Consider the following 11821-nt stretch of genomic DNA (forward strand, 5'->3'; position numbering starts at 1 on the left):
ATCCTGCCCTGGCCAAGTGGCTATGGACTCCACCAAACTCTCTAGAATAAAAGATTGGCAGACTCCCACCTCTGTGAAAGAAGTCTGATCATTTCTTGGATTCTGCAACTTCTATCATCATTTCATCCCCCACTACTCCAACCTCGCCCTGACCTCTGATTAATCTAACCAAGAAAGATGTGAAGTTTGAATGGATGCTACCCTGCACCAAATCTTTCCAGAAACTGAAACAATGCTTCCTCTCCAAACCCGTTCTTAGAAACCCTGATCCCTCTCAACAATTTGCCCTTGCAACTGATGCCTCCCTTGTAGCCACAGGAGCAGTCCTCCCTCAGACCAATGAAAATGGAATGTATCACCCTTGCAGATACCTTTCCCAATCCTTTAACCCCACAGAATGAAACTATCAGGTATATAATTGGGAACTCCTTGCCATTATCCATGCTCTGAAAGTGTGGAGACACTATCTTGAAGGAAATCCTCACCCTGTCATAGTATTCACTAACCACAAGAACCTCCTCTATTTCCACTCCTGCCCAGAATCTCACCTATCGCCAGGCACACTGGCAGTTAACTTTGAATGAATTTGACCTAGAACTCCACCACATTGCAGGAAGTAAGCTTGCCGCTCCTGATGCTCTCTCCTACCGCCCTGACCACTTGGCTGAAGCCTCTGACAATACTGATGTCACGCTCCTCCCTAACTCCTTGTTCATTTGCATCCTTGACACCGACCTCACTCAATCCTTGAAGGATTCATCCCTGACCCTCTCCAATCCTATTATCCTTGCCACTCAGCAAGCCCTTGACAGGCTGAATGCCTTCCTATGAAATCTGTACTCTCTGATTGGAAGGTTGATGACAAAACTCTATTCTATAAGAACTGTGTCTATGCTCCCTCCTTCACTCTGCCACCAGATCCTATCCCTTCACCATGATCACTCTACTGCAGAACACCCCGGCTGCTTTAAGACAAAAGAACTTGTCAAGCAAAATGACTGGTAGCCCGATATGGGTACATTTATCTGAAAATACGTAGAGGGTTGCGCCCTTTGTCAGCAAATGAAGTCTAACATGCACCCCCCTTCCCCTCCCCTGAATCCCATTCCCTTGACTATGCTTTGCCCCTTCTCACAGATCTCCATAGACTTGATCACTGACCTCCCTGAGTCAGGAGGCTATGATTTTGTCATGGTCATGGTAGACCATGGTCTTATGAAGGGGGTAATTCTCTGTCCATGCAAGAAAACCATAACTGCTGAAGGAGTCATCCAACTCTTTTTCAAGACGGTCTTCCTTAGATTTGGCCTCTATGATAAGATCATCTCCGATAGAGGACCACAGTTTGCCTCGAAGCTAGCAAAAGAGCTTGGTAGACTTCTCCATTACAAAGTCACCTTATCCACCACCTATCACCCTCAGACTGATGGACAGACTAAATGTCTGAACCAAGAACTGGAAACCTCCTTCTGCATCTATTGCCAATCCACTCCTTCTGAATGGGTCAAGCACCTCCCTATGGCTAAATTCAGTCCATAACCACTGAAATCATGACTCCCACAACACTTCCCCTTTCTTCCTCATGATGGGCTATGAACTCTGAGGAATCCCTTATGCCTTCCCTGAATCTTCTATTCCTGCAACAGAAGACCAAGTCAAGCACCTCAAGAAGATCCGAGAAGAAGCAATATCATGCCATAACCTCGCAATGCAATGCATGGCTGACTGGACATTTGGAAAGAAGTTTATACTGTAGAAACCTAAAGACAAGGTTTGGCTGTCTGCTGCACATTTTATCACCCATCTTCCCTTCAAGAAACTCACCCCTGAATGATGTAGACCCTTTGACGTAGAAGCAGTTCTTTCCCCTATCACTTTCAAGATCTGACTTCCCCCCTCCTGGAAATCACACCCTGTCTTCCATGCCTCTGAGCTATCATTCTATCAGGAAATAGAAATCCATGGACCTAACTACCCTGAACCTCCCTCTGACCTCATTGATGGACATGAAGAATACAAAATAGAAGCCATTCTCACCCACAATGGAAAGGTAAAAGGAAAACACCACTTCCTCGTATTATAGAAAGGATACCTGTTAAGAACATGCTCAATGGTTTGGATCCGAAGGGCTTGGCTTCAGCTCGTGCACTGCACCCCTTACCCGAGTACGTGCCCCTAACTTCCAAGGACTAAAGGACGACGTCCGGAGTCTGGAGTCTGATGCGCGGGAATTCTGGCGGACATTCAGGAACAAGTGATAAGACTAATCCGGATGATGTCTGAACTAGAAAGGAATCCGACCTGGTATAGATCACTGTATTGATTTGAAACCCACTTTCATTCCAAAGACATCTACAATTTACCCCCTGTCTGGAAAAGAGAGGGAAGTGGTGAAAGCATTCATCAATGAAAATACCAAGAAAGGCTTCATAGTACCTTCAAAGTCTCCACAAGCAAGCAGTTTCTTCTTCGTAGGAAAGAAAAGTAGGGAATTATGTTCCTGTCAAGATTACCAATACCTAAATGATTGGACCATATGCAACCAATACCCGCTCCCATTACCTAAATCTCTCATTGAACGGCTCTATAATGTGGAATATTTCACCAAGATTGATGTCTAATCTGGCTACAACAATATTCAGATCCATCCCAGCGATAGATGGACGGCAGTGTTCAGTAAACTACAAAGCAAGGACTATTTGAACCAATGGTGATGGTCTTCAGTCTGACAAACTCCCCTGTCACTTTCCAATCTTATATGAATGATCGCTTTCAACCTGAAATAAATCAGAGATGGCTTGTCATCTACATGAATGATCTCCTGATTTTTTCAAAAGTGTAACCCACTGCCTTATCAATCTTCACCATCGTCTTCTGCAACCTTGAAAACCCTCTAGAGCATGTTGGAGTTATTGTAGAGTGTCTGGATCAAGAGGTGTGCAAATTTGCAATATATGACATACACCTGTTGCAACTTCAGAGGCCCCCCCACCCTTCTGTCACAGTGACAGTAATGCCAATACATTCATATATGGTGGCTGTTTGATCATTTTCATCTAGACAAAGAACAAGTGCAGGGATTGATTGCGAAGAAACAGCACAAGTACACAACAATGGAAACTATTATAGCTTTGAGTGTATGTTGTAGACTATGTACGAACTAATAGAGAGCATCAAGCAAGTAAGGTGGTAGGCTGCTAAAGTAAAGTGCGAGAGCATTTAGCAGGCTTGTAGCCAGTGTTAGACGGAGTCATAGAATATTTAAAAGCTCACTTCCTGTGCCTTCCTGCACTCTATTCTACCCATCCCTGAGCTTTGCATCACCCTTGCTCCATGTCTGCTGAGACCACTCCACCAAGTCACCTGCTATGCTGACAGAGGCCAACTACTCTACCTGGAAAGGAAATACATGAAGCAACTGGACTTGTGCTTCTACTGGCTGCGCGATGAGATGAACAGACAGGTAATATCCCCTACCTTTGTCCCCACTGCAGAACAGCTTGTAGATATTCTGACCAAGGCATTGCCTCAAGTCAAGGTGGACTTGTTCTGTCAGATGATGGGACTTGTCCAATTAGGGGGGAGCTCATGATTGTGAGAGGTGCACAATCAGGGGGGAGTGTTAGTTATATGATCATTTACCTCTACAGTACATATTTCTATGTCTCTTATGTGTCTCATTATTACACTTACAGTGTCATTTCTTACACTTTGCTACCTATTTACATGACTTCCTGATCTCCCTAGGATGTCCTAGGGCAAGTTATTACTTATCTTTGAATTGTGGCTTGTCTGTTTACATTGGTTTACCATACATCGCTCATATAGTGTTCCCTGCCTCTTTGGCAACTTACTCTGGACTCTAGGTGAAAGGTTCAGATAGACAAAGAGAAAGTCAAAATGAAGGCCAAGCTTGTACCATGTAAGTTTGGCACTCTTCTTTCTTAGTTGTCATGTCTAATTAATTCCTCAGATGATGCAACAGATGATGCAACTGCTTCATACCTGAATAAAGCTGTATCTGACTGTGACAAGTGGTCTGATATAGATCACCCTTACATGTAGCCGATGAATTCTTTGTTCAAGATAGCATTGGAGGAAGTGAAGAACTAAGCTGGCTAGAATGTGCATCTTGGGTGTGGAGCACATAAGAAGAAGGAGGTGAGGAAGAAAAGGATGGAACTTCTTCATAGCATCTTCCTGTCGAAGTTGTTAGAAGTTTGGAACAAGGACTTACCTCAAGAGAATAACAGACTCAATGCACAATCTTCCAATGCTGCATTACCATACTTTGAAAGTTTCTGCAAGGTGTTATCAACATGGGAACACTTTCCCAAGTCCCTCAAACAACTTCTCGATGCCACCGGATATGAGCATGACATATGGAAGAGAATGAAGGAATGCTGTATCTTCTATGTGCAGTCTTATTTTAACAATACTGGCCGTCCACCTATTGTGCCTCATATACTATTTGGTTGCCTAGATCTTGACGTTGTATACCCTTTTCTCATTGTAAGTTTCTCAGAATAGAGTACACATGAATAGGTAGAGTTCCTTCCATCACATTTGCTAGTCTTCATCTGCTTCAAAGGTTGATTAATATATTCACTCACTTTATCTTCTTTGTATTTGATGTAAGTTTAGGACTTCATGTTGATGCTGACCTTAGTGCTGCCTTCGACTATCTTGTAGTTGACTTCATGTTGACCTTCCTATAGCCCCCCTCCCCCCCCACTACTCATACTTCCTGGAAGAAATCACCTCACACAACAATTGCTCAATAATTAAGGAAGGTTGCAGCAGCAGCAGCAACAGTATCTCCACTGCTGATTCACTCCCACCTTCCTATTTGAATGGCCACCAAAAAAAGATGAATCAGTGGTAGTGCTAGATACACAAAGTCATTTCTTTCTTGATCACTCCACACCTGCCATACTTGTGGAAATTGACCTCTCTTTATGATCAAATTGGACTGCAGCGAGATGAAGTTGCTGCCTTTCAGAGCAAATCCTCTTGTTGACATTGTCTACGAAGATAAAGCAGATGGTGTTGGAGTTGACATTTGCAGTTGTGCATATGGCCATGGAAATCATTGACAGCATTGTTAGTGATCTGTTTGCCTAGACATAAGCAAACATCATTCTTGAATGCATCAACATGTTCTGATGTGATCATGTACCAACTCATACACTTGCAATAGTCTGCATGGCCTGCAGTTACCATTCACTTGGCTGAGTTGTTGCCATTCATGGCCCTCAATGATTCTGGATATAATGTCGGTTCATCAGGTTGTTAGTAAAATAATGTTAAATATATTGAAACCATAATAGAAAATGCTTACCTTAAATGTGCGTGCTGGACAGCTGTGATGGAGATGCCAGTTTGGTTTGGTTTGACCAAGGACAGTGTTTGTGCATGATTGGATCTCATGAAGAAGGGCAAGATAGACATTGAATATGTTAGAAAATTGTTCTCAGAATGATTGCACATAAGTGACCTATTGATCTATTAGCACAAAGTTTTAGCTGCAAAGCCACTGAGACAGAAGAGTACAGAGTTGATTGAGAGCAGTGATGAAGACTAGCCTAGTTTTTTTTTCAGAGACTTGTTTGTTTCAAAGACCCAGTGTCTTCTTACTTGAGGTGTCTTATATAAAGTGGTCTGATAAGACTAGATGCTGGCAAGCAACCTCAAGTTCGCGGTCTATGACTTTTCTTCTTTCATAATAGATAATATGTTGTTTGTAGGAGGTTACCTGCTTATACAGCCTGGTAGTGTGATTCTACCTAGAACAGTAGATGTTCTACAAGAGAAATATAGCTTTATCTGGCAAGACAGATAATGTAGACTTTGTAGAGAAATATCTAGCCTTTTCTCTAGCTAGATGGAAAATACTTGACACGAATAAGTCTCTCTAGTCTTTTTGTTGACTAGACAGATAAGTGATGTGATGTGCATACTATTGTGCAACTGGTTGCAACTGAATGTAGCAGATATTACTAGAATTTCCCCCACCTAAATATGAAAGGACTTGTTGATGGGAAATAGGAGGATTTGTATAACTATGCGATACAAATCAAAAATGCTGGTTTGGACTCCCTTGAAGTAAAGTACAAATGATGTATCCAAAATAATAGAATGATAGTGTATAACCAACCATGTGTTATACAACTAAAAAAAATACCATGGGTGCATACAACTATAAGTTATACAAGATAGTCCAATAAAGGAATCTGCAGGCACAGATAAATTGCTTGACTTGATACTCCTAGTCCTTTGAAATGTATGTTAAATACACACTAGACAGTATAGGTACAGTCAAGAAAAGAGTAAATGATTTTAGAGCAAGTCTAGATACTTGGTCTGCACTTTTTGGCTAACACAAGAGTGTCAATATCAGAGAAAGTGGAAGAAGCTGGAGGTTCTTTTAAATAATAAAAGAGATTCTTGTATTTTTGAGTGGAGATTGGCTCTCCTTTTATACATGAGATGGGAGAAACTGTATAATACCAAGAAATAAAATTGAAATGAGAAATGACATCAGAATTGCATCATAAATGACCTCATTCTGGAGCAAAAATGGAGCCAAGTGGAGCCAGGTGGAGCAGAACATTCTAGCATTCAATGACATCATACCCTGTAAGTACATTTTATGAGGCATCTTGGATGTTAATGAATCATATAGGTAAAGAAATGAAAGAAAAACATAGAGAAAATAAGGTAGGAATAATCATAAAAGAAAGAAAAAAGAAAAACACAAGCTTTTTTGATAAAGTTTTTATAGGCCTCTAAATTTTTCTCCTTGGTTATTTGTAGTCAAAGTAAATGAGCCAAAAGTTAGGTAATAATCTGAGCTTTTATACACCCATTACTTGGACTATGTCAATATATAATTTCTTCATCATATTTGACTTTTCTTCAAAACACCATACTTTTGTGTGATTAGAGCACATAAAGCTTTCTATTGCACTTGAGTCTATACTCAAAGTATATTTTGTGTAGTCTGAGGACAAGACTAACAGACTATAAATATGTGTTCTGCATGATTCCCATATCATGCAAGACAGCGTACAAGCCTTTTCCTTCTAATTAGTAACACCATAACATATGTACTAACATTACTAAGTAATAACATAAGTGGTGTCACACAGGTGGTTTATCACCTCTGTATTTCAAGGAGATTTCCTAAAAGGGTCATTTCAGTTGATGGCAATGTTATCCAAATGTGGTAGCAGACTTTCATTGTCACAATTAAAAGCTTAAACAATTTGCAATGGGGGGAAAGGTATTCTAAAATGAATGTTAATCAGATATTATTCACATGAAGCTCTCCAGACATATGTGTAAATGATTCATGGTACCCTACTTTCCAGAATGTTTTCTGTGTGGGAATGATATTAATTGTCCTCACCTTCAGACTTGGTATCATCTTTCACTGCTTCAGAGTGTTTCTTAGCATGAGGATTGTGAGAACATGTAAAAGTGATATTCTTAATTTTGTCTGCTATCCATTCAATCATAGCTAGTGTCATGGTATTGACTGTATTCCTGAGAGCTGGCATGACTACCTTATCAGACAGTTTGACAAACTACTCATGTACCAGCTAACCTAGATAATGTTCTGTGGCAGGTGACAATGACAGATGTCTCTGTCATGAGGGAGTTGTTGTAGGTGGATGGTGAGCTAGTGGTAAACAGTTTGAAGGATTTACGAGTGGAAACAGAGGATCTATTCAACTTCTTCAAGCAAACCTGGTGATTTAATTCCTCTGGACTTGGCATGCTGATAACTCATTTAAGATGACTTATTGTTCAACTTCTCATCAAATCTAGAACTTGGACTAGTAAGTCAACCTATGGTATTATTGTTTGACTGTTTGACTTGATATTTCTTAGCTATGCACTTCATGACATATTGTTCTTACATGCTTACATTCAGTTGTGAGTGCCATTTCGCTGTTAGCAGACACATGAAATAATAATGAATTGAGTAGACCCCTGATAGGATACTCAAATTAGACTGTACCCACTAAGTGATACACTCAACAGGGCACTTGTATGCACTATGTGCATTTTTAGGATCATTGTCACAATGCAATGTTAGAAATATTAGTGTACATATTCTTAATTTTTCCTCCCTATGCTCACTGAACATAGCTGCACTCTATTCTCCCACTCAATTTGAATCAGAGTTTAAATTGATTATACATTTGATCATGTGGTGTATCTACCATTTATTTATGAATCTCATTGTTTACATATATTTGTTATTTTCATTATCTGATTATAAATTTAACAATAAGGCAGACTCATGCCAACTAATTCAGTATTTATATATATACAAATTCCTCATTTGAGGATGAATCTGGAGTCATAATTGATTGTTGACATTTTCTTGCTTTGATCATGCATCTTAAAGTATACTCAATTATTTTAAATATTAACAATTTGTCCCTGAATTTAAATGGGATCTGTTACCTAAATCTTATTTTGCCATGTCTCAGTGTAATGACAAGGATGAATTGATGACAAATGGGATTATGACATTGTACATACAATCTAGAGTTTTATGTCAAATACTGATACTTACTAATTATGGTACACGCTCCCATGCTTGAATCTTGGTACCTTGAACCTTCAAAACCACAATTGAGTCACCAACAAGACATATCTTTGACAATTGCCTCAATGTCATTCAAGGTAGCAATTTGGAGCCTCTTACTATTTGATTCAGACATGCTTGCCTCACCTCTCATTATCTTTGTAAGCTGCTATTTAAAAGACAATAAATGGAAAGTACAGCATTATTCTTGAAGGAACATGACCAATTTTTGCATCACATCCCACACACAGAAAATTATTAATATATGAATTACTGTTTCTAATGTTTTGACAGGCAAAATGAAGAGAAATTTCTATCTTTCAATTAATGTATTTTAGATGTTTGGTGAAGGAAAATGGGAAAATGCCTGTAGTGTCATGAGCTCCTGTTAATATAGACAGTTATTTATCAGAGTCAAAAATACACAGTGGATATTTCCAAATAAATCATCTAATTCCTGGGTTGTCTTATAAGACCTCAGGATTACCTTTATCATCAGGATAGATAGTCTTTGGACCTTTGACTGGAAGGTTGTCTATAAAAACATTGGCTGCATGTGGAATTTCATCCTGTAGTATAGAGCTAGTACATTTCTGAAATTCTGTAGGTACATTTGTATAGCCCATTTATAAGGCTTTTAAGCATAGCAGTTCTAATGATGTTAGAAAAGCTGTAAGATCTCTACTTTCTGGGTGCATTTTACAATCCTGCAATATAGTTTTTGTGAATAGGCAAGAGCGCTAGAGACAATAAAAACAAGCAAAAACAAACATATGAAACAAGATACTGAGTCTGAAACTAACATAAAAATGGAGATATAAATACATAGGCACTAGTTTGAAGATGTGAGAGTTCATGTTTTTGGGATTATGTGAAATTTGACATGAGCCAATAGAAGTCAAAGGGGAAACAGCCATGATGGATATATATGAAATTTTAAAACTTGAAGATTCAGCAACAAGTTTTTAGATTTTCTATTAGAGATATTGATAAATCTAGAAAATAATAATGAAGGGTAGAAGATTACTTCTAGAACACTAGAGAAAAAACTTCTTAGCCTTAGATTTTAGCTCTTCTTCTTTGGCAATTTTAGAGAGAATAAACTATTCTTGTCAATAAAAAGGGTCTTCAAACATCTCACTGTAAAAGGGAGAGGTTACAATGGTAGTGAGGCCTATGCACATGATCCCAAGGACTAGGTCTCTGTCTGATGTAAGACAAAGGATGTCCTTAACAGTCCCAACATTAAAGAGTAGAGATTCAGTAAGGACACTGACAGTGTCCTTATCAGGAAAGAACATAAGGAGGAGATCAAGAATCTTAGTTGCTAACTCTCCTTCTCCATAAGCTTCACTCTTCAAGAAAATTGGATTGATGTTGTTGTAATATCCAGTGTAGACTTTGTTAAATAGACCTTCCTGAATATGTAAAGTTTGGTCACATTTGATGGTTCCTATGCAAGAGCATGCTTTAGTAAGTATGCAAATTGAAAGGACAGTTTCAATGACATAGTCAAGTGCTGAGTATATATCCTATAATCTGAAAGTTCTCAGACCCATTCATGCCAAGTTTTTTTAGAACATGGACCTCCAGTGGAGAGCTTGATACTTTCTGAAATGACAGGATGTCCAGGGTAGCTTCTGTCTCAGAACATATGGTAGTTCCAATCATTAGCAACAATTTTATCTCAGCAGAAACAGTAGGACTTAATAGCTTGAACAATGTTAGGAATATAAATAGAACAGCAGTCGTTATACTTTGTGAATTTAGAGCTCAGATATTCTTTAGCCTCAAGTCTTGTTAGTCCTTCAAACAAAATATACTTCCTTTCATCTGGTTGACTTGGGCCTCAATAAGGGATGGTCCCTTTTATAGGTGTAGGTACTGCTTCAGATAGACTTAATATAGGGATGTCTTTGTTATCCTACATAAGCTTTGAATTTCTCAAAGTGGGCTTAGACAGTAATTGAATTTAAGATCACCCTTAAAAGGATGAGAGGGCATGAGTGAGGGGGCATATTCATTATCCCTAGGTAAGCTCACATTAGAATTAGGTAGTGCCACTAAGAAGGCACTGAATGGTAATGTGAAGGTCAAGTTTGCATAAGTAGACTTATCATCAAATGATGGATAAATGAGGAAAACATCAATGGAGTCTTGAGTATCAGTAGGAGGAGGTGTGAGCACTGCTGCAGAGGATGGTATGGACATGTTTTCATTTGCATTAGCAATATCTGCTTCATTTAATATAATGTTAAGTATATTGTAAAAGGTTAGAATCTGAATGCTCTCATCATTAGAGGCAAGGAGCAAAGGTTCTTCTTCATCTGGGTCAATAGCATGTACAAATTTGTCCTTACTAGGTTCATCTGGCAAGGAAGCAATAGGTGGGATCAGGCTATCAGAGAAGGTCTCTGTTTTGTTAGAAGTGTATAGATTTTGATCAAAACAAAGTTTATTTTCATCAAACAATACATATATATTAGTCCTATTATGAGAAGGACAAGGTAAGAGTATAGCAGCAGCCATGTTAGGCATAAGTAAGGTTAACATAGGTATTGTGTCGGACATGAGTGAAGTGAAGGCTGATATCATATTGGGTGACACAAAGGAAGAAGGTGCAGACATATTGAGTGGCACAAAGGAAGAACATGCAGACATGTTAAGTGGTTTGAGAGAGAGAGAGCATAGAGGGCACTGATACATTGGGTGTCATAATGAGAGACCACAGAGGGCATGGACATAATGAGTGGTACTATATTGAGAGAAGATGCAAGGGTAGAGAGGGGGCATAAGTGCTATACATAAGGTCAACATTGGGAGAAGAGATAGAGCCGGCTATGAGCAAAGTGTCATTGGGAGGAAGGGTGGTGATAGCTATACCAAAGATAGCATTAGGAGGAAAGATAGTGCTGGCAGGAGAATGAACATAGTATTACATACTCAAATAAATTTGTTATATAGAGCCCTAAGAGGGGCGTCGTCTGCTAACATTCATGATGTAACCGGAAGGATGTGGTATAGTGAGTGAGACTGGTGATGTCTAGTCGACAGTGATCACAGGTGCACATATCATATAACTATGAAGAGAGAAGTATGTTCCAGGGAAGATTGAGTAGATTCAAGTTAGAGAATCTAGTACAGAGTGACCGACTACTTATACTAAGTGGAAAGGGTTGAGGGCTAGGTTACCATACTGTAGGTAAGGGGAAATGGAAA

At 39.2% G+C, this 11821-nt stretch overlaps 1 protein-coding gene across 1 annotated transcript; it reads right to left on the minus strand.

Moving 5' to 3' along the window:
• Positions 1-10546: 10546 nt before the first annotated feature.
• On the minus strand, positions 10547-11230 carry F5147DRAFT_776926 (uncharacterized protein; the record flags this gene model as incomplete). The annotated part of the gene is made up of 1 exon (XM_041441914.1): positions 10547-11230. One exon carries the CDS (start codon positions 11228-11230, stop codon positions 10547-10549), a length of 684 nt encoding a protein of 227 aa, XP_041289663.1.
• Between the last annotated feature and the right edge of the window lie 591 nt (positions 11231-11821).

The sequence above is a fragment of the Suillus discolor genome (genome assembly GCF_016758755.1).
Source record: "Suillus discolor strain FC423 chromosome Unknown F5147scaffold_53, whole genome shotgun sequence".
Classification (NCBI taxonomy): Eukaryota; Fungi; Basidiomycota; class Agaricomycetes; order Boletales; family Suillaceae; genus Suillus; species Suillus discolor.